The sequence below is a fragment of the Etheostoma spectabile genome, chromosome 12 (genome assembly GCF_008692095.1).
Source record: "Etheostoma spectabile isolate EspeVRDwgs_2016 chromosome 12, UIUC_Espe_1.0, whole genome shotgun sequence".
Classification (NCBI taxonomy): Eukaryota; Metazoa; Chordata; class Actinopteri; order Perciformes; family Percidae; genus Etheostoma; species Etheostoma spectabile.
The window spans coordinates 12181541-12205361 of NC_045744.1; the positions used below are offsets into that span (position 1 = coordinate 12181541).

The 23821-nt window shown below is 38.9% G+C and overlaps 2 protein-coding genes across 2 annotated transcripts in view; both read left to right on the top strand.

The window, feature by feature from the left end:
- Positions 1–8942, top strand: part of colec12 (collectin sub-family member 12) — a 30856-nt gene extending 21914 nt beyond the window's left edge. The window contains exons 3-10 of the mRNA XM_032532558.1: positions 881–1003; positions 3780–3866; positions 4010–5053; positions 5522–6109; positions 6243–6385; positions 6468–6577; positions 6782–6924; positions 8187–8942. Coding sequence (XP_032388449.1) covers positions 881–1003; positions 3780–3866; positions 4010–5053; positions 5522–6109; positions 6243–6385; positions 6468–6577; positions 6782–6924; positions 8187–8206 — 2258 coding nt within the window. The 3' untranslated portion in view covers positions 8207–8942. The remainder of the gene's footprint in view (positions 1–880; positions 1004–3779; positions 3867–4009; positions 5054–5521; positions 6110–6242; positions 6386–6467; positions 6578–6781; positions 6925–8186) is intronic.
- A 1025-nt stretch (positions 8943–9967) lies between these two features.
- stam (signal transducing adaptor molecule (SH3 domain and ITAM motif) 1) lies at positions 9968–23282 on the top strand. The gene is made up of 14 exons (XM_032532560.1): positions 9968–10338; positions 12767–12851; positions 13710–13785; positions 13974–14069; positions 14198–14344; positions 14697–14787; positions 15054–15249; positions 15515–15609; positions 16573–16661; positions 16921–17008; positions 17187–17241; positions 17404–17557; positions 19164–19285; positions 20539–23282. Exons 1-14 carry the CDS (start codon positions 10299–10301, stop codon positions 20747–20749), a joined length of 1545 nt encoding a protein of 514 aa, XP_032388451.1. The 5' UTR covers positions 9968–10298; the 3' UTR covers positions 20750–23282.
- Positions 23283–23821: the final 539 nt, after the last annotated feature.

The following is a 23821-nucleotide window of genomic DNA, read 5'->3' on the forward strand; positions in this document are numbered from 1 at the left end:
TCACATTTGTTTTTGTTGCTACTTTTTAAAAGTTTGCTGTTCCCAGAGAGAAAATAATACCCATGTTGCAATAAACCATAGTTTTCCTGTAAGTCACATTTTGAATAGCCCAAATTTTAAGAGAAGCTTGAGATTACAACAATAAAATTGAATTTTAAACAGTTTTGTTTTTGCTCAAGCTATTTATTTTAAAACCTTCCTGTCTGATATAGTGTTACAGGATTCCAGAAATTCCCCTTTTTACATAATATGATTTAAAGAAGAAAGATCTTCATTGCCTGTTGTGAATATACACCAGCTGCCCGCTCGCTCTGCTTGCCAGAGGCTACATGGTTGGTTCCAATGAAGTTAAGTAAACATCCTGCCTATAGTGTAATGTTTAGCATTGTATCACATTATGTTGGTGTTTGTCGGGACGTTTTGTTAAGACTAGTGAACATCTGTGACATGAATGACCAGAGTTTTCACTGCACCAGGGTTTTTGCTTGGATGGCAATGAGAAATGACACACACCAGAAAAATTGTACTGTTTTGTTTCGGTTTCTGTCGTATGGCGAACACATGTTCAGTGATTTTTAAGTTTCACACTCAGTCCTCTTATTCATGTGGGCAAATGTTTTCAATTGTTTCTTGGCTGAAGAAAGGAACAGTGTATCCCACTTTATACACGCAGTACTAAACTTAGTTATGAAATGAAGAAAAATCCCCTTGTGATTTCATTTTTGAATGAAAACCTTTGGTGTATTTTTATTAACTCCCTACTCCAGTTGCACAACATTGAAGTTACTACTGCTTCTCAAAAGTGTGCTTTGTTACTAGGAAAAGGCAGACTAACTGTACAGTCTACACAGATTTGTGACAGAACTTCTGTATATTGCAGGAATTCAGGAGGGTACGGAGTGCACCAAGTGTAAAAACGACTGGGCATTGAGGGCGGCCATTGCACTGCTCTATGTGCTCTGTGCCCTGCTCACCATAGCAGTGGCTGTCCTCGGATACAAAGGTAAGACTCACAATCAATCCCTTATATTTAACACAGAATTACTCAAATAAGACAACAATAAGTGCACAGTTAAAACCCATAGTCTCTAGATTCACCTCTGCAAGTCCACTTTCTTTAAAAACTACTAGTGGTCTAAATGTTGCATGTTTAGGGCATCACTTAGGTATTAGATAGTTGTTTTATAGCAGTCTTTTGTTTCTTTTACAGCCAAATGTTGAACAGATTGCCCTGAAATGTTGTACATACATTCAAGGTCCCCAGAGGACTTATACAACTACCACCATAATCAAGTCAGAGTCTTTAATTTGTCCAAAACGACCTGAAGTAGAAAGTAGCAATTTTGTTAGTATGCAAACATGCTAAACTAAGATTGTGAAAATGGCAAACATTGCCTGTCAAACATCAGCCTATTAAAATTGTCATTTGTAGCATGTTTAGCATGCTGCCATTAGCATTTAGCTCAAGCACAACATAAGAGTTGCTAGCGTAGTTGTACACTATTAGTTTTGTTATCTCGTCTCTTTTGATAAAATATAAAGTAATTTAGCATTAATGGTAGATTTATTAGTTCAAGTTTTGATGTTCTTATTTTCAGCAGAATTTCCCTTTACTTACCTGTACTTTCTCCATGTGCAATCTCTCTCTTTCTTTCTCCCTGAGGTTTGATGAAAGTCAAAAGATCATATCAGTGCGTCAGAATGTAAAACTAAAACCAACCAAGTCAGAGAGTTCATTTTAAGATTTACCACTTGAAGAGACTCCCTTGACAGAGTACAATGTTTACTCTCAGTTGTTTTGCAACATTGTCCTTACTGCTGCCCATTTTTGCTGTTTCTCTTTGTTTAACGCAGGGCAATGATGTTGAATAGAAACAGAAAGGAATTCCTACATCTCAGGCACCATCAATATGGAATTGTATATTGTTCAGCCTTACACATTTGTGGCCCCAATAAATCATGCAAAACCTGTCAAAATATTCTTGAACAAAGATATTTGACCTACCTGGTCCACGGGTGCCCTAACCTAGTGAACCATGCAGCTCAACCAACTGACAAAAACTGGATTTATCCAGTGTGGAATGATTTTATTCAAAATATGGTCGACAAGTTAAGATCTGAACTGTGCCCTGTAAATGCTGTCATAATTGTTTTGGGTTTCCAGCTTTGGGTCTGTGTTTGCATGGATCCCATGTGATTTTGGTGGTTTGGCTCTAATGTCTACAAGATGACCATGCAGCGACTACACTGGCTTAACAACCCAGAAGAGATTTTATGGCTTGGTAGCAATTTGTTGTCTCATGAACCACAGGTTGACTCACAAATGACTGGAAATGTCCAAAATAGTTTGCAAAAACTAGTGAAGTTATTTCTGTGTTGTTGTTTTTCTCTTCTGTACTGATCAACACGTTAGTCTTGGCCCTCCAAATGACCCACTTTGCTAAACGTTAAAAACAATGTTGGTGTTTCCAGCATTGATCAGCATTAATTTGCTGGGCCTCATGTTGGGTAACTGCCTAAGTATAGCTTATAAATTCACAATAGGCAGCCAATAAGCCTTACTGAAATTAGTCACCTTATATAACTCATAATGCTTTTCCAATACAGTACTGGGGGGAGTGGGGGGGATTATTATTATGTTAGACATAAGGCAATGCAGGCATTTATGTCACTATTATAAGGCGCAAGTTGCTTTAGCAATTAAATATGAAAATTTTGGGGTAACAAATGCAGTTTTTCAAAGTACAGTATTCAAAAAGTTAAAGAAATCCACATTTAAGAAATAGAGGCTTAAGATGCATACATACAGCAGTTGACCAACAGCTCTTTGAAACTGGCCCATGTGTTGTTGTTTGTCCCAAGTGCATGTTATTGTTTCATGTTTTTGTCACTTTTGGAATGATAACAGTGAAAGCTAAGGATGTTTTCCAGTGCAGTTTTTAGACGCCCACATACTGACAGAAAACAAACGGTGGAACAGAGGAGACAGATTCTTGTTGCAGATGTTAGGAGGAGAGAGAAAGTGGAACCAGAGACACAGTGTACAACTGTGGTATTCATCATGTGTTTGACATTGTCTATACTCTTGAGGTGGAATTTGTGAATGTACTCTGAAAATTAGATTTGTATTAATCAACAGATACACAGTTGCCTGGTTACAAAAGAAAACATAGGAAACATGCACAATGTACCCTGCTCACATCCTGCGTTCAGAAATGCTGTTTTAGTTTCCAGTTATTGACTTGAGAAGAATGAATACAGTAGCACCCTCTTCTGTTCACATCAACATAGCTTAGCAAAGTTTCTATTTACACGTTAAGGTTTGAGAGGGTTGATCTATAAGTGGTGGAAGAAATATTCAGATTCTTTTCTGAGGTAAAATAATAATACCATGTAAAATTACAAGTACATCATAAGTAATAGTACGCATTAAACAGCACAATGGTTCCTGTGAGTGGTGTATTAGTTTATAGTGGATTATCATTACTGATGGGTGGATTATTGTGTAAGCAACATTTTAATATTGTAGCTTGTAGATGTGTAGCTTCTTTTAACTGCTTTAAATACTTTTTGTAATTTAATCTGCAAGATTTTTTATGTTAAATCTTAATCTGAAAAGGTATATCTATATATCTATCTGTCCCACAGAAAGGCACTTCCTGTTAGTGTGTTAGTGTATGTGATGATTGGATAAGGATTTACCTTATTAAACAACTTTGCTTTCCCCCCTGTGTATACTATATGTATCTATTCACACCTTCTCTTCCCTCTTTTGCCAGTGGTCGAGCGAATGGACAATGTTACAGAGGGCATGCAGAAATATGGGGGCCAGATTAATGATGTGGAGACAGACTTGAAGAAACTAGGTAAATCTCATTAGCATAAGATTAGATATCAAATATGGATTGTTTTAATCTACAATAGCTGAGACCAAAAATTGAATGCTGTGTTTTTTAATTTTTTTTTACATTTTCTATTAACATAGATATGTTTGTGTGTCACGTTTCAGATGATCAGGCAGGAGAGAAGTCAGTTAATTCCACAAGTGACATCAAGACTTTCAAGTCCGATCTCGTGGCATTACAGAAACAACTGAATGACATTGCCCTCAGGGCAACGAGAAACAGGGATGTGCTGGATGAGCTTCAGATCACAGGAGATGACATGCAAAAAGGCCACATCTCCCTGCAGAGTTTTATCCAAAGCAACGAGGCCTCACTTCATGGGGTCAACCAGACCTTGGCCTCCTACAGTGGCGTGATTGACAACCTCCAGACAAACACTGCACGGCTCCAGTCAGAGATACAGGGCCAAGTGAAAGTGCAGAGCCAGACTCAGGTTAGTATCAGTGCACTAAACATCACCCAGTCCCAGCAGCGCAATCAGCTCAGCACGCTGCAGAAGACGGTCGAAGACGCAGGCCAGGCGGTGCAGAAACTAAAGAATGACTACCAGGGTCTGCAGCAGACAGCCAGGCAGACCCGGGCTGACACAGAGTGGCTGAAGGAAAAGGTCCAGAACCTTCAGGTTTTGGCAGCTAATAACTCAGCCCTGGCCCGTTCCAATGGAGAAGCTCTGGATGACTTGGGGGCTCAACTCAGCACTTTAGCCAGCCAGATCCAGAACACCTCCACTCTCAATGAGGAGCATGGCCAGAGCTTGCATGAGCTGATGGACCACCAGAGAGACCACGATAACACCACCTCATCTAAGTTTGATGCGATGGAATCACGGTTAGACAGACATGAGAGCGACATGGACCGTGTGACAGGAAATGTGAGCTTCGCCACGCAGCTCCTCGGTGCCATCAGCTCCAACCTGAATGGCCTGAGGTCCTGCGCTGAGACAGTGTTGCGACATTCCGACCTGTTACTGGGGCTGAATAGTAGTGTGACAGAGGCCAGTGCAGATAGCAAAGAGCTGCGTGCACAGCAAGATGAGCTGGCAGCCAGGTTGGACAAAGAGGTCAGCAACCTCTCTATGGTGATGGAGGAGATGAAGGTGGTGGACAGCAAGCACTCCCAGCTCATCACCAACTTCACCATTCTGCAGGGTAAGAATAACAGACCTACTTGGTGCGTATCCTGGAAATGGTGAAACTAATGTTTCTGATTACAAGATGATTTATTGGTTTGATTTTAATTCTGTCATAAACAACATGAACATAACATACTTATGCAAGTGTGAATGTTGTGGCATGCAGATTTAAATATTATCGTAGGTATTTGTAAATTTTTGCTAAACTACATTGACAAATCTTTTTCAATCTTTCCATTTCCATTTATTAATCTTTTTTTAAACACAAACTGTAACAGATTCTCACATCCTCTTGTAAACTGCTTTAAATTTTGGTGCCACGTAATTCAAAAGAACCATATCTATGAATTTCAGGATTATAACTCTGTCTGGTCTCATTACACATTTATCAGCAAAATAATATTACAATGTTTTTTTTGTGAACCATGTTAACATCTCAACAGCAACAGTACATTCTAACTCATCTGCTGGTATTATGTTTCAGGTCCACCTGGTCCAAGGGGCCCCAGGGGTGACAAGGGTCCCCAGGGGCCAGTGGGCCAGTCAGGACAAAAGGGTGATAAGGGAGACAAAGGGATTCCGGGGTTGGTGGGACCTAAAGGAGAGAAAGGGGCTGCTGGACCATATGGTGCAACAGGTCCAAAGGGTGCAGCTGGGGCTCGGGGTCTTCCAGGAGCCAAAGGATCAAGAGGGTCTGGAGGTCGACCTGGAATCCCTGGTGAAAAAGGTGACCCTGGGGCGCCGGGGAGTCCTGGTAGGGATGGACTGTCAGGGTTGCCTGGACCACAAGGGCCACAGGGGCCCAGAGGAGCAGCAGGACCTGCAGGGCTCGAGGGGCCTCGCGGACCTGTTGGACCCATTGGCCCTCCTGGTCCAGCAGGACTACCCGGGATATCTGTGCCTGCCCCTCCACTTTCAAAGCCTCCTCAGCCCACTCAGCCTGCTAAGGTCGCTGAAACCCCAAGACCACCTCAACCCCCCAAACCATCTCAACCCCCCAAACCAGCAGAGGAACCAGAAGGCTCCGTGTCCAAGCAGGTCCAGCTTCCTGACGCCAATACTACAGTGCCTGGTGAGTTAAATGATTACACCAGGGTTTTGAGTAGATTTATGGCCCATTCTAAGTACATTTTACAAATCCTGATACATGCAATTTCACTTATTATATACAGATATTGTAATATTCTGTAAATGATTCATTCCAGGTTGCCCACCTCAGTTCACAAGGTTTGGAGACAGCTGCTATTACTTCTCCTCTGGTCCTCAGAGGCTCAACTTTGACGAGTCCAAGCAGTTTTGTACTAACATGACGTCTCTAATGCTCATTATTAACGACAATGAGGAACAGGTAAGTTAAATTAGACCCTAATTTTGACTTGTTTTTCTGAACTAATTATCCTGTAAAATATCTTTTTCTCTTCTATCCATAGCAATTTGTGAGAAACAAAATTGCAGGGAAGGGTTATTTCTGGCTAGGCCTTACTGACAGGGAGGAGGAAAATGTCTGGAAATGGGTGGATGGAACGTTACCTGTTTTCAAGTGAGTTAACAAAAAAATGTATTAATCTGTTATATAGCAAATGAAATGTATTTAATGTATATATATTGTAAAATTTAGTTATTTCTAACTTGATTAATTGCTTTATTATGTTATAAAACACCAGACCTCTATGAAGGTAACAAACACCTTGTATGATGCTTTGAATTTTAATACATACTGTATTGTTCATTTTGTTGCTATCAGGAAGTGGAAGCCTGGCCAGCCTGATAACTGGACCCATGGCCACGAAGACGGCGAGGACTGTGCTGGCCTTATCCATAATGCCAACTGGAACGATTTCTACTGTACTGACCGCATCGGTTTCATCTGTGAACGTGCCTCTGACCGTCAGTACCTCCTACAGTATACAGCAGATCTTTTTGTATTTTGAAATCTCTTATTTGTACATGTATTGTTAAAGGCTTGAAATGGCTATTCTGTATTTTACTTACTGGCAACAAATCCCATGCAAAGACCAGAACACACAGTGTGTTAGTTCGACCTCCCCGCTCAGCCTGTGGTACTCAGCCCTCAGTCCGCTCAAAGATGTATATCTTTAAAAACGAGTCACAGATATACAGTGCTGCTCATAAGTTTAGGAACCCATGCTAAAGTTGACTAAAAAGAGGAATAAAAAATTTTTTAGAAATTAATTTTAATGCCTTCATTAAGAAAGTTAGGAAAAATCCAACCTTTAAAGACACCTATTTTATTTGTGAACCAATAATGTACTGTGAATAAATAAATGTTCTTCATTAAAATAGAGGGGGCATAAGTATACATATTCTTAAGTTAAATCCCCATAGAAGCAAGCAAATTTTGATTTTTAAAGGCCAGTTATTTCATGGATCCAGGATACTATGCATCCTGATAAAGTTCCCTTGGACTTTGGAATTAAAATAGCCCCCCATCCTCATATACCCTTCATCATACCTAGAGAAAGGCATGGGGTACTTTCCATAAAATCATCTCTCAATGCAAATCAAACCAGCTATTAGGCTAACTGAAATCAAACCATGCCAATCTCTAGGCATGGTGAAGGGTATGTGATGATGTGGGGCTATTTTAATTCCAAAGGCCAAGGGAACTTTATCAGGATGCATAGTATCCTGGATCCATGAAATGACTGGCCTTTAAAAATCAAAATCTGCCTGCTTCTATGGGAATTTAACATAGGGGTATGTATACTTATGCCCCTGTATTTTAAGGAAGAACATTTATTTATTCACAATACATTATTCATTCACAAAAAAAATGTTGTCCTTAAAGGTTGTTTTTTTCCTATTTTTTTAATTAAGTCATAAAGATAAATTTCCAAAAGATGATTTTTTTTATTCCTCCTTTTAGTCAACTTTAGCATGGGTTCATAAACTTATGAGCACCACTGTATTATATCCTGAAACCAGCTCAGTGCTGTAGTTTTTAGCAAAGAGTACTAAACAGGAGTAACCTAAACAGGAGTAACCTAAACAGGAGTAACCTAAACAGGAGTAACACCCCTTCGCCAAATGTGTGACTGCATCATTCTATTAAAAAAATGGTTGCAGAATACCCTATTAAGGTTTTGTTATTGCTGTTGCTATAACTGTTAATGTTGTTTTTTTTACAGTAAAAGTTCCAGTTTTATAGCATCTATCGGAGACGGTGTGAGCTGTCTCGGGGAAAAAGGTGAAGAGGCTGAAGTTGAGGTTGAAGATGAAAGGATAACGAATGACTAGAGGACGATTAGAGGACTCTGATAATGCCAGCTTAGTCAAGCATCACTGAGACTTGGACTGGTCTTTGTCTTAAAGGCACTTTACAACACAGTATGGTGCAAAAGACAGAGCATGCACAAACTCAGCCCACTATTGTATTGATTTAGTAGGACTGAAATAAACATGATTTATTTAGACTATAATAAGTCATAATCTGGGACAGCCGCTGTTGTACAGGTGTATCTTAATATTTCACAAAAGATACATTGTTAGTTGGGATTGTATTTTATACTGTTTTATTTTTTGGCTGCATTCTTAATCTTTACTTTTACAAAAAATCTACATCAGAGGATTATGTTATTAATAAAGTGGAAATATTTTAATACTGTCAAATACTTCACATATTCAGAACTGTGATTAGAAATAAGCTCCCGAGAAAATGATGAGCACACATCCATCAGCAAATGACTGCAAACTCAGATAATAAATAGAAATAAAGTAAGTGGAAATTTCACCTTTCTACAAACTGAAATATCAATGTCTTTTTTGGTTGAGAATGGATGCTCAGTGTGAGCAGTGCTGCTGTTTTATGAAGGACAGTAATTCTTTAGACTTTAGACTGCCAGTGTGAGTTTTGTAATGTTTGAGGCACACATTAACAACATGTACATTTTTTTGTTATGTAGCCATCGTACAGTGAATCATTCATTATCCAAATACAATTTGTGAAATGTAACATGATGTAAAACAAATTTAAATGAAATGTAAATTTGTAACATGTTTATAATTTGCATAATCAGTTGGTATTGCTGTATGATTGTCCTTTTCCAATTTATATAATTCTTAAGGACTGAGTAGCAGTTTGTAATCTGGCTGGTTATGTCTTTATGAAATTACTAAGAAAATGGGAAATAAACTGTGTGGAGTCAGTGCTTTTTGTCCTATGAAATATTGTAATAAATGCATTTAGATCATATGGCATGAAAAGTATTTAGGGCAATTTTAAACTAAAGAAGAAAGAAAACTCCTAATTGATACATTATATCAGGCTATGCACATCTGCATCCTTTTATGTATTTGCAGCTCTTTATTGTATGTCTTTCATAACAATGCCAATGAACAACAATCAGACAGAGCTCAAACAAAAGCAAGGACAATTACATGTCACAACAACCTTACGATTGTCAGTACAGCTTGTATTTATTTCAAACACTTGGACATATATTAATTGTTACGGAAAGTCTTCACAGGCTACTCAACTGTATGTAGCTTAAAGAAATTAATTTGAATATTTTGGGCCTTAGTATACTGTGATTAAAACTGGATCTAAATAATTAGGTCTGTATATTTTTCAAAACGCCAGTGATAAAAGTCACAGATAAAGAATATGACGTGTGTTAAAGGCACAGCGATGACCAACGTCAGTAAATATGATAATTATATTCTTACTGGAGATATACGTATTTTGTGACTTTAAGTGTAGGCTTTTTGTTTATAGAAGAGATAATCATGTAATAATGTAAGCTTGACTGCCTTTACTAATCGAGGTTAATATAAAGGTGAAAAAAGTGCAGCTTTGTAATATTTGGCTAATATAATTACGTTTACAAGATTAAACTGACATTGTTGGAAACTAAAAGGTAGCCTGTTGCTTGACAAGATTGTGTAATCAACGCGATGACGTCATCGTGATGATCTCCATCACGATGACATGCTATTTTTTTCAGGGCAATTTGTACCTTATGGTTCACTTTCTCTAGTATACAACCAAGACCGATTCGTTAACAGCAGTGTGACTGTTAAATTATAGTTGTTGACCGCGGTTTATTAAACACCCGACTGTCTGCTTCATTTACCCAGAATGCCTCGCTTGTTGAAGTGACTGTGTGGAATAGCGTCAGCCAGCTAACTACATTTGGCATACATGAAGTTGTCGCTACTATGCATGTTTACTGTACGAAATAAGATAAAAGAGGGAAATAAAATAAAAGGGGAAGGAGAAATCTGTTTTCAATACACCAGCAATGCCTCTCTTCACGACCAACCCATTTGACCAAGATGTTGGTGAGTAATCAGAACTGGGGACTATTTCTAGCAGACTAGCTAGCTAGCTAGCTAAACTAGCTTTTAATACAGCTTTGTTTGTGTTCTTTAGCTGTCGGTTGCTTAGCTAGCTAGCTAAATGTTACCCTGAAGAGCTAATTAGCTTATTTGGTAATGTTATATGATTGTCTTGTGTTTCGTGTATATTGCAGGCTAGCTATATAAACTGACAAGCTGTAGTCAATGTTGTTTTTAAATGTCTGTTTTGCCTGTGTTTGTTTTGATTCGCTCTGTTAGCCAAAGAGCACAGTAGGCTAACTAGCTTGCACTCTATATTATTTGGAGATTTAACGTTAGCTAGCAAGCTAGATACCAGCAACTAACATTTGCAAACGTAGTCAAGGTTACTTGTATAATATTTTTAAGTCATATTATATGTAACCTTAGTTAAAATGGATTTTCTTTGGTCAGGTAAACTGTGGACGTTAGTAGACGTGGGACAGATATGTTGTCATCAGATAACTAAAATAACGTCATCAACACCTCACTGTAATGCACCGTATGTTGACGAGCCTGCCATCTCACAGTAGCAGTGAAAGAAGATGCGGTGGTGTGTGTTAAACCATAAAGTCACATTGCGTTTCCTCTTCTCTCTTTGTTCTGTGTCAACCACTTCATTAGCATGTAACGGTGCAGGAGATGAAAAAGGGTACACAAACATACACACTTTTCCATATAAACCATATAGCCCTCAAAACCAGCAATAAATGCTAATTTGGTAAAGCTCATGGTGGTATTGTTTGGACTGTTAGATGTTAAATCAGCTTTAGTGGTTGTTTTCAGGTTATGTATAAATATGCTGATCAAATCTCTGTGTTCATCTGTTTGTAGCTAGGGATTGGGGATATATAAATAAAGAATCCTTTATTATGGTATTTGTAATCTGATATTGTAATGTCTATATGAATCTAGCACATTTTTACAGTTGAGAACCTGTTAATGAATACGTCATAAATCTTTTTTATTTGGGCCAGTTCAGCAATTCAGTCTCAAAAGTCAATTAACCTAACCACATTGATGGTGAAATTGTATAACAATTCAATAGAATAGCTATTTATACTGTATATACAGTATATGTATATGATATCATATCACCCACCCCCACTTTTGACCACTTTGTCTCTTTGCCAGTGCAGTCTTTCAGTTTTGCACAAACGTACATGGTTACAATGGCATGTGGCTAGAAAGGTTGGAGAGGTTGTACTTTTACAATTTTAGTAGGGACTTTTAATGGAAATATGAGGTAACTTGTAAATCAAGTACACAGAGGCTAAGAACTCTACTAATGTGACGTCAAAATGATGTAGATCTCGCTGGCGTGCCAGGATTTTAAGCACATGACTAGATGGTGTCCACCACGCTTACAACAAAGCAGAAACAGGAAGCATGGACAAGTTTGAGTGCAAGCTTTGCGAGCAAGTGCGCAAGTCTGCAACTGCAAGTCTCTTTTGTAAACTTACTGGGTTAAGATGAGTTCTTTTATGGTGAATGAAAGGCTTGATCCGATGAAGTGGGTCATCGAATCGTTGTGCAGACATTCTTAAGTATTCAAAATGCTTCTTTTTGTCTACCATTCTCATTTGTTTTACGAAGATATTGAACTCACCGTATTTATGTCTGGCGTTATTCAAAGGACGAATATTCCACCTTCTTTTTCTTTGTTTCTTTCAAGCAGGCTCAAAAGCAGCTGTTCTTCCTCGTCCAACAGTATCTTAGCCACTGTTGACATTGACGTCAATGCTGCTGCAAGTTCTGCCATTGTTTACCTTTTTCTTCTTCTTCTATTATTCCGTAGAAATAGCAAAGTCGGTAGCCTTTCCTCAGTTGCAACACCTCTGTTTAGGAGAAGACTGCAACTAGTGTCACGACCACCGCGCTCAAGTAGAAATAATTACAGTGCTCCCATGATGTCACATTTGCACACAAAAGGTTGGCTGTGGCAAGTATACCGGATGCCTAACACTGTCTAATTATGTAATTTGGCAAAAGGAGAAATCTCAGAAAGGCATTGCAACTTATGCCAAACTGACCGGGAAACTGCCGTGGCAAATAGGAACTCTCACCACCACTGAATTAAAGACCGCCACCAGTCTCAATAAAAAAACCAACATTATGAGGGCTTCAGGGGCTTCTGTTGTTTTGTGCGTGTCACTCTGTCTGTGCTCATTTGTATGATTTAACAAAAAGACCAGGAGGAAGGAGAGTATCTTACACAAACACAGCTTGCAACTACAATTTCTGTTTCAAGAAGCTTTATTATTTCTGATGGAACCTTACTTGCTCTTTCACTCAGTCTCTAAATATAATAAGTAGTGAAAAGAATGCTTTGTAATCATTTTGTAATCACTTTTCTGCTTACCTTGGTTGTTGTGCTTTTTTTTTCCTGCAGAGAAAGCAACCAGTGAGATGAACACAGCTGAGGACTGGGGCCTCATTCTGGACATATGTGATAAGATAGGGCAGTCACGCACTGGGTTAGTTAACTGTCTTCATGCTAAACCTGACACACAAGCACTTTTATCAAGCATTGCATGAAGGTTTCTTTAAGGTTTTTCAATCGTAAAACACACGTATCCCGTGGGCGATAGAACCCAGGGACAAGGAGAAATGTGAGATAAATATTGATACCTTAATGTTCATTAAAACATTGATATATTTTACTTCACATAGCTGATTGATCTTTGGTGCTTGTCAAGCAGTTAAGTGCCCATATAATGAAAAAAAATCACTTTGTCTGGGATTTGGGGTGTTATTTTGTGTCTCTGGTGCTTCCACACGCATACTAATGTCCTCTGCCTTCAGTCTCCGGGGGAGCTGTTTAAAATCTCCATGGCTTTCTACGTCACTAGTCAAGATGAGGTGGCTAACATAGCGCATGCTAGCTCATTCTCATTGGTAAAACACTGCTACAACACACACTAGTTCACCATAATCTACAAAAGAACTACTTCCATGTCCCCTCGTTTAGAAGTCTCCCAGCTAATCCTGCCTTGTACTGACCAAAGTTGGAGAAAGAGTTATCTAGCTAACGTGATCTTACCTGTAGCTCCTGCACATGTGCGACTCCCAACAAAGATGGTATGGAAGTGAGACGTCTCACTCTGTAGCTAAAAAAGTGAGATGTCTCACTCTAAAAGCTAAAACGGAGACCTAAATTCAAAGGGTGAAAACAGGATCTGCAGCAATGTGCGGTATAACAAAAATATGGTGTTTTATGAAAATGAAACCATGTAAACCTATCTTGGTACAACCTCCAGTTATGAACTTGAAAATTAGCCTAATATTTGCGCTTTAATATCCACAGACTTTTAATTTCTACCATTCTGTTTCAGGCCTAAAGAATGTCTCCGCTCTATAATGAGAAGAGTGAACCATAAGGATCCCCACGTGGCCATGCAGGCACTCACTGTAAGCAGACTGCAAACAACCTTCTTTGAAGTGTAAATTGTTCGGTTCTTGGAGGCATCACATAGTCCTCTTGTCATATTCTGTTAATTACCCTGAGCTAGTGGAGTAATCCGCTTTATTCTATATGATAAGTGTCACATGGATTAAATACTGAGTTTGATGAACTGTTTGTACCAATGTTCTCACAGCTCCTTGGTGCTTGTGTCTCAAACTGTGGCAAGATATTCCACTTGGAGGTGTGCTCCAGAGAGTTTGCCAGTGAAGTCAGCAATGTCTTAAACAAGGTGTGTGTGATGTAATTTTTACTTTCAGTGTGTTGTCCACAATAATTATGTTTTGATTACTTGAAGTTAGGCCGTGCTACAGCTACTTCTTTGTTCTCAGGATGTGCCTTTTTTATGCTTGTCCCCAGGGCCACCCCAAAGTGTGTGAGAAGCTGAAAGCCCTGATGGTGGAGTGGGCAGAGGACTTCCGCAACGATCCTCAACTCAGTCTGATCTCCGCTATGATCAAGAATCTACGCGAGCAGGGTGTAACTTTCCCAGCAGTTGGGTCACAGGTATGTGTATAGGGTGGAATAGACTGGGGTTTTATGTTATCTTTAGCATACTCAGTGTATTTTTTTAAGGGTTTCTTGTTGGACTCGTGGTTGAAAGCCATATCATCAACAAATAAAAACGTGCCCGTTTTGATTCCGGCCGAGGACCTTTGTTGTATGTTCTACCCTTCTTTTGCTTCCCATATTGTATTGCCTAATAAAGGCAAAATGCCAAGAAATGATCTAACATAAAATATTTTATTTAATTGGGGAATTTGATGTTGTTTTACTTAAACATTGAGATCCACACTGATCCTTTTTATTCTTCTAGTTGCGGATTTACCTGAGCATGCAATTTATATTTTTTTCAAAGGCTGCAGAGCAAGCAAAAGCAAGCCCTGCTTTAGTGGCAAAGGATCCCTCCACCTCAACAAACAAAAAAGAAGAAGAAGACTTGGCCAAAGGTAAGGAGCTGATTGTTTACCGTTAATGCACACTGAAATGCTTATTTAAGTTTTTCAATCCTCTGGCTATGGAGAAATACCTTCTTGAAGAAGCATTCAAGTGCATTCATACAACATGCACACTAACACCTCTAATTCTTTATTTACATTGTGACTTGCATAACTCACTGTTTACACTGGATTAATGCATTGCAGATGTTCAACAATAAATAAGGACTCACAAGGGCAAATGCATGATTTCACATATTTGTCTCTTTTGTGTGCAGCTATTGAGTTGTCACTAAAGGAGCAACGTCCACAGCCTCAGACCTCCCTGTCAAGCCTTTACCCAAACACTTCCAGCCTGCTCTCCTCAAACAAGTCAGACGGCAGGAAAGTCCGTGCCATCTACGACTTTGAGGCCGCTGAGGACAATGAGCTCACCTTTAAGTCAGGAGAAATCATCACTATCCTGGATGATAGGTGAGTTTTTACACATAAAAATCATAAGAGGGTAAAAACAGCATGCAAGGATTTGATCTCATGACTGAGAGGTCTAGATGACATTCTGATTTTGGTGAAAACATCCAGATGTTTTTAGAGAAGCTTAATACTGTGCAAACTAAGGCGTAAAATGTTCTTCTTATCTAATCTGTTGAATATTTAATGAGATCTTAAAGCAGCATAGAGAAGACAACAATTTAATCTGTTGTTTGATCATGTCTGAGGGTTTTCTTTTTTATTTCAGTGACCCCAACTGGTGGAAAGGGGAAACATACCAGGGAGTGGGGTTGTTCCCCTCTAACTTTGTCACAGCTGACCTCACTGCAGAGCCTGAGATGAGTGAGTACAAACACACACACACACACCACACACACACACACACACACACACACACACACACACACACACACACACACTTAAAACACCCTTTATCCTCTGATGCCGTCTCTAGTTCTTTGATTACCCATTTAGTCCATTTGCAATATTGCTTTATTGATCCTAGAGTGCAAAATGCACTTGCACACAGCTGGTCAAACAATACAAATAACACAGTACAGTCAAGACATTGGTCAGACTGAAAGTGATCAGTAAATGGCAACATTGCCTGTACTTCGCAAATCGCATTTGGGAAAAATTACCTCTTATTAGAGAGAACTTTATACACTTCCAACTTTTAGTAACTGCTGTGTTGATACAGAATCTTTTTTTCTTTTGTAAGTGCAGAAATGTTAATAAGCCATTCATATGCTCCTTTTATGTTGTTGGCACTGTCTTGAAGTTAATGCATGCTCTTTTTAATTCACCATGCATTTAACATCTCATGTATTGCTGCCAGAATGGATTCTGTGTGTCCATAAAACCTTTTATCCTCTGGCATCACTTTTAATAATCTAAGTAGTGTCCTGTCCTGATGTAGTCATGCCACAGGAAGTTTAAGCTCCATTATTTTGTTGTAAAACTCATTGCTGTTTTTTCCTCCAACTCTTTATTTGAATTTCACAATATTATGACATACGGTGGTAACTGGCTGTGACATATGAGGCATAATTGTACAACAGTATGTCAGTGACACTTATTGCTGTTTTTAAATGTTCTGAAGAATGACAGTTTGTCAATAGCTTGTATAAGATTGTAACTATTATTTACATCTAAAATCCGGATCAATCTTATGCGCACTTATCAGAACATTACTGAAGGTCCAGTCAGCGCATCCTGAACTCCTTATGTACTGCATGCGTAACTGATTGTTACTGTTACATTGTTTTACTGCTGCCACATCCGCTGTTACTTGGAAATCTACAGTGAAGACAGAGAAGAAGAGCGTACAGTTCAGTGAGGACATCCAGGTGGAGACCATAGAGCCCGAACAAGAGCCTGTATATATAGACGAAGTAAGTTCCCTGGTGTGAACATTTGCTAAGCTTTTCTGCCTCATTGAGATCTCACTGTTGCAACAATACATTTAAGAGTTTTGTTCCAAAATACAATCTGCCATTTAAAAATTGTCTCCTGCTCGCCAAAAAAATCAGACTAGGTTTTATTTTTATTTTAGGCAGATAAGTTGGTGAACTTTCAATACCAGATTAAAAGAGTCACTCAAAGCATTTACCTGTAAAGTGTCATAACAGGAACTTTATTAAAATATTTCAGGACAAAATGGACCAGCTACTGCAGATGATCCAGAGTGCAGATCCCACAGACAACCAGTCAGACAGTGTTGAGTTACTACAGTTGGAAGGTAAACTAAATTTAGGGTAGATGTTGTGTAAAGGGAATGTCAGTATGCAGAAGATAATCTGTTATTTTGTTTTGCAAAGGTGGACTATTATTATTATTATTATTATTATTATTATTATTATTATTATTATTATTAACTACAGAATAAATCAATAACTTTTTTTGTATTTTTTTATCAGGTGCCTGCAATCAAATGGGGCCCCTCATTGACCAGAAGTTGGACGATATAGACAGGTACATTGTGGTAACGTGACACGCTTTGCCCACAGAAAGTGAAGAATCTAACAATTCAGATAGCAGACAGAAATAGCATAACACTGAGCCACATAAATATTTATTTTAGAAAATCTAACTATCTTTGTGTGTGTGTGTTTGTGGGGTGTGGGTTTGTATCAGGAAGCACTCCGAGCTGTCAGATCTGAATGTGAAGGTGATGGAAGCTCTGTCTTTGTATGCCAAGATAATGAATGAAGATCCAGTTTACGCCATGTATGCCAAGCTACAGAGCCAACAGTACTACATGCAGCAACCTGCCAATGCAGCACAACAGGTATAGTCACTAACACATCAGAGTCAGTCCTTAAAAAATGATTTATGCTTTTATTCTTTTTAGAATGCCCAAATGTCAAAAATGTCTATTATACAAATGGGTATACCAGAGGATTGAACGTATTGAGTAATTAATTATCCATCCATCCATCCATCTTTGTCTGCTTATCCGGTATCGGGTTGCAGGGGGAGCAGCTTTAGCAGGGGAGCCCAAATTTTCCTTTTCACATTAGCCACATTAACCAGCTCCGACTGGGGGATCCCGAGGCGTTCCCAGGCCAGGTTGGAGATAAAATCCCTCCCCTCCCCACCCTAACTACGCCTCAATATCCTGTCTATAAACACTACAAACAACATTGGTGACAAAGCGCAGCCCTGGCGGAGCCCAAACCTCACCTGGAATGAGTCCGACTTACTGCCAAGACCCCGGAAACAGCTCTCGCATTGGTCATACAGAGATTGGATAGCCCTGAGAAGGGACCCCCTCACCCCATACTCTTGCAGCACCTCCCACAGTATCTCCCGGTGGACCCGGTCATACGCCTTCTCCAGATCCACAATACGCATGCAGACCGGTTGGGCATACTCCCAGGCTCCCTCCGGGATCCTTGCAAGAGTGAAGATCTGATCCGTTGTTCCACGACTAGGACGGAATCCGCATTGTTCCTCTTCAACCCGAGGTTCGACTGTCGGCCGAACCCGCTTACATTCAGGATCTATTAAACGCCCACGCTTCTGGGCGCTCTCTGAGGTCTTCAGGCCAAGACCTTTTAACTGTCCTCAGAACACGTTTTAAAACCAAACGTGATCGTGCCTTTTCTGTGGTGGCTCCAAGGCTCTGGAACTGTCTCCCTTTAGCCTTGAGAGCTTTGTATTCTGTGGAAACTTTTAAAAAACACCTTTGCCACATATTTTTAGACTTTAAAGTAGCAATATGGCTTAGTATTTTATGTGTTGCTGTTTTATTTGTTTTTACTGTAAAACACTTTGTGACCCCTCTTGTCTGTGAAAGCTGCTATATAAATAAAGTTTACTTACTTACTTATTTACTTACTCCTTTCATCCCCCTGCTCTGCCTCTACCATAGAGGACGTGTCAGCTGGATTTAGGAGTTCCTCAAAGTGCTCCTTCCATCGCCCTATTACCTCCTCAGTTGAGGTCAACAGGATCCCATCCTTACTGTACACAGCTTGGATGGTTCCCCGCTTTTGCTAGTTTGACGGCGAGGAAAAAAGGGTCCGTTTGCAGAGTGCATGGTTCAAAAGCGTTGTAGTTAGTGTCTTCATTAATTCATAGGTGTGTTTTGGGCGGAGCACCCAATAAACTAAACCGATCAGAGTTATCTTCCATTCCTTTTAAAAGCCAGGTGCGTTTGAACCTTGGCACATTGTGGGTGTGGGTGTGGGTGTGGGTGTGTGAGACAAGCATAGTGTGTGTACGTGCTGTGCATAAGCCTAGGTGCATTTTACTAATGCGCTTTTAAAATGACAATGAAATTCTGCGCTATTGACTTTAAACCTTGGTAACCTCATTGCTAGGTTACCTTGTAAATTGATATTGATCTTACTGTTGAACTTACTGCTCACTGTGCATGTTTGTGACCACAGGTCTACGCTGGTCAGCCTGCATCAGGTTCGTATGCCATGAGCGGTACTACAGTGCAGGGTTACACCGTTCCCATGGAGCAGCTTCCAGCTGGAACCCCCATACCGGGTCAGCCTGCTCCCAGGTGAGTTCCAGATACACCGGTAGCTAGAGCTGTTACAATTCCAAATGTTACTTTACAATTAATTGTCTCAAAAATAGTTGGGATTAACAATTTAATTGTCTCTCTCTCAAATTTAAAAAAAATATTTATTTAGGTTTTTCTTTTTTAAAACAAATTAAAGTTGTGAATGAATTACAGGATATATCTGTTGGTTATATAGAATTACCATTTGGCATATCTAAACAAAATCAACAATTACCTGTCATTAGCCTTAATTGCGGTTCAACAAAGAAACCATGATTATTTAAAAGAATTGACAATTAGAAAATAATGTAATATTCCACTAGCTTTTTTTTAGGTTTGTTAAATACATTATGATCTCCAATCTTATCACTCTCCTCTGTATACTATTTAACAAGGAAGAAAAGAAAGTCTAGTCAATTTAAAACATCAACATAATGCCAAAATACCTTATTTAGTTTTTCACTCATTTATATGCTCTTTGTAGTCTCATCTAGGGTGTATTTACCCTTTTCCTAACTTGTTAGTACTGTAAATTCTCAAATAGTGGCTTGGGTCTTTACTGCAAATAGACCACGTCCTTTACTTTACAGGCAACTATATATATACACAACAGAATTTCTTTCTTAATTGCCCCTTGTGTTTTTGTTTTAGTATAAAGCCTCGATGTTTCAACATTATCTAAATTCGCAGTACTAATTTCTCACTACACCAACAGAATGAGGTCATACTCAACACACACTGTTGTACCCTATACCTCTCAGAAGAGAAAACAGAAATACTGTTTATTCTGTTCATTTACTAATGAGTGCTGTTACAGCACCATCAATGACACGTCCTTCAGATGTTCCCTCCCATCCCAGGAAGTGTTGAGCTTTATTGCCAATAACTTAACTGCGCTCAAAAGAAAAAAAAGAAATTTGACTTTGCAATTGAAGTATTTGTATTAAAAAGAAATATAGTGCAGCAGATTGGCGAGTGTGGCATTACTCTGTTTTTGTATAGATGGAATTAGTGCTGTGGAAATCTAAATTAGGCTGAAATTACCATGCAATTAAAGTTAAATTACAGGTTAATTCCATGTCCGGCCTTTAATGACTACCTGGACTAACTGTAATTATCCGTACTGTTCACGGCTATTATTTGAGTCTTGGACAGTATTTGAATATTGGCTTTTATTGGAGAGCTTAGGGTATTATGAATTCTACCCTGCTTTAGTGTCATAATTGGTGTTGCTTCATTCTTTCCCATAGTGACGTTCATATGTACATGGGCCAGCCGCCAGTCTACACTGCAGCTCCAGGGAGCATGGCCCCAGCAGACTTGCAGTCTTACCAGCTACCGGCCCCCGGCCCGGCCCCAGGCATGACGCAGATGCCAAACTACAGCACCCCCTCTGGGCAGAGCATAGCACCTTCCTCAGACCCCTCACAGGCCCCCTACTCAGAGAAAGCTTTGCTATAGGGCCCCCCCCTGAGCTCACCGTTATCGTCACACATACACATGAACCAGACCTGATCGTATAGTGGTCTTAGATCATTTATCTTATGTTTTACGATTAGTTTTATCATAGAACACCAGCTGGATGAAACAATTCAAATAGATTAGACTAAAAAAACTTGACATTTGGCACACTTTGAGTTGTTTTATCTGGCAGATAAATATACAGTTACACTTCTCAGTCCAGGTTTAGAAGTGATCACGAGGGTTTGATTTGAAGAGCTCACACCAAGACATGCATAGTATAAAAATGGACACACTGTGTTCTTTTAATTGATGAAGTTTCTGCATTTTCACTCTTCTTCTCCATGCCTTTACATGACTCAGATGTGAAGACACGGAAGAGTTTTTATTTGCACTTTTATCTTCAGTTGCACTTATTTAAGTTTTGGTCATTTAAGCGTGATCACTTCCAAATCTAGCTATATATAAGCAATATATGCATTCTCCATTGTTTTTATGTACGAGACCTGACTTATTGCTCCCTTTTTATGATAGGACTTTTGAAAAATTGTGGTAATGTTTTATTTTATGGTTCCGGATTACATAATGTAGTACCAATTATAGAGGAAATGAGACCAAGTTAATTTAGTTAGGCTTTATGTAAATTAAAAATCAGTTAAATTAAAGGAATTTCCTTTAATGAATGAATATTTACTTACTTAACTTCATTTGTCATTTATCATTGGAAACCTTTTTCTTCTACAGCTCTTTCCTTGAAACTACTAAGACATTACGGACCTGTAAAATAAAGCATTAACAAAGTTGCTTTGAGAAAACAAGTGTAGCTGTAGCTGTAGCCCCTTATCTAATCCAACCACAAAATAGATATGCAATTACTATTTGATCAAGTGTAATATACACACGTGCATTCCTTCACACCACCCCTCAAGAAGCCCATTGAAGCTACACACAGGACACACAAACACACTACAGGCAGGTGGACAGACATACCAGTTGGTTCGCATCCTCAGCCGATCATGATCATTAACCTTCACTCACACACTAACATACCACAGCCTTCTCACCCACTTAAAGCAACTGCAGTGCTAATCATGTCACAAAAAGGGGTGTGAACTTACATTTCACCTTACTTTCTTTTTCTTTTTGTTTAATCAGAAAAGGACTTTTAGCGATGCTAAAAACGTTGAGTTACTACATTCTGTATATGTGGTCAACTTTTAGAAGTACTGAAAACTGAAGCCACTTTGTTTTTTGGAGGGAAAAAGAAACCAGAGGAATTGAAGCATGCACATGACTCTTGTATATACTGTACCAAACTAGTAGTGAAGCCACATGATGACCTCGTGGATGAGCTGGATGTTCGCACAGCTCCAAGTGTTTCTCTCAGCCTTAAAGGTGAACTCTGCAGTCATGGTGTCCCTGCTGAACTAATGGTGTAAAAGCCAAAGAGAGAAAAGTGAAAAAGCGCCAGATTACAAGATTTTTTTCTTTTCTTTTAAGATTGACTCTTAACGTCATACTGCAGAGTTTTCCTTTTCAAAATGAGCAACTCTTGATCCTTGTTGGTGGATGTAGTGTTTGCGTTGTCTCTATTCAGGCGCTGTACTAACACTACAGACATGGCAACTAAAGGGCAAACTGAACTGCCCCAGTGTCTTTAAAGCATCTCTTTAGTCAGTGTTAAAACGTGAATGCTATGGGTTTTTTTTCTAGTGTGTTTTAATTTATGTTTTGATTGTTATGCTATTTTAAATGAAGCAGTGCAGGATGTATGTATTCAGAGAAAAGCATATGTGATATTCTGCCTAACTTAGTTGTATATTTAAGTCTCTCACATCAGAACGTTTTCTCAGTGTTTGATACATGCTTATTGTACTGTAGGGTCAAATGGATGGTAATGTGAAAAACTGATCTAACCTCCCCATGTATTTCAAACCTGTCCTTTCTCAGAGCTGTCTAACACTAAAAACAAATTCTACTTGAAGCAGAACTGAAATACAGTTTTATGATTCTGGAATGCACAGTTGGAGTTTGTAAAACACCTCTTTCTCAAGGTTCCACTAAAGCTATCAGTTACCTTGACCCTTGAAAATTGTTGTTGAAAGTTGAAATATTGTAGAAAAGTCTACTTCTCATATTATACTTTACATACTCTTCCATGGCTTCTACGTGTTCAAAGTCTTTGGGAAAAAGTTGATGTTTAAGAATATTGACTGGACAGCAAAACACTGAAGAAACAGGAAAATTATTTATCCCTTATCTGATATTAAACGATGCTACATTAAGGCATTGTGAAGCAGTTTTAAATATGATGAAATAGATTTTCCAGTTGCGGGACAAATTGGTGTGTTTATATTTGTGTCATTTCAGTTTCTCTTGAGGTGCTATAATTGTGCTCCTCGTTGCCACCTCTGTGCCACCGTAACAATATAAAAGAACCCCGCTTGAGTCTTGGTACCTGGGACTTTGCAAACGTGAAGTCATTTAATTTTCCAGAACTTGATTTTAGCATTAATATACCTGATTTAAAGGATTAAAATGTTCTTTTTTGCTGCCTTTAACTAAGTGCAAGAGTGAAATAGTGTTAATCTGTTGGATCAAAGAGGGCTGAAAATATCAAATATATAAAAAAGTAGCAGCTATAATGGGACCACAGGACCAGGAGCCAGTTATACATTACACATCCTCCAAATGTAAAATCTTATTGTACCATAGCGTTGGACTGCAGCCCCAATGTAACTGTATTGCACAGGAGTGAGATGCTGCCTGTTTTTAAGTTTTAAACATCGTTATTGTAAAGGTTATGTCTGAACTTGTATCCTGATGTTTGTATGTATTCTTTTAACCATACTTATTAATTGGTATTCACAATAAAACCAGGCCAAATGTACAGAATAATATGAATGGCCTTGTTGTCTTATTTTTAGTGCACTTGCTGATGTGTGAAATGCAACACATGTTTTATATAGTTATATTTAACTGCACAGAGTTAAACTGATGAGAGGCAAAGTCAGGAGATTTGAAAGACCTTAAAACTATATGAACACTCTTTTCTTTTGAAGTTGCTCTCTA

Excerpts from the sequence above, each read along its gene's own strand:
- stam (XM_032532560.1), top strand. The coding sequence starts at position 10,299 with ATGCCTCTCTTCACGACCAACCCATTTGACCAAGATGTTG. Across the intron at positions 14,070-14,197 it reads TCAGCAATGTCTTAAACAAG|GGCCACCCCAAAGTGTGTGA; the intron begins GTGTGTGTGATG and ends GCTTGTCCCCAG. Across the intron at positions 15,250-15,514 it reads ATCACTATCCTGGATGATAG|TGACCCCAACTGGTGGAAAG; the intron begins GTGAGTTTTTAC and ends TTTTTATTTCAG.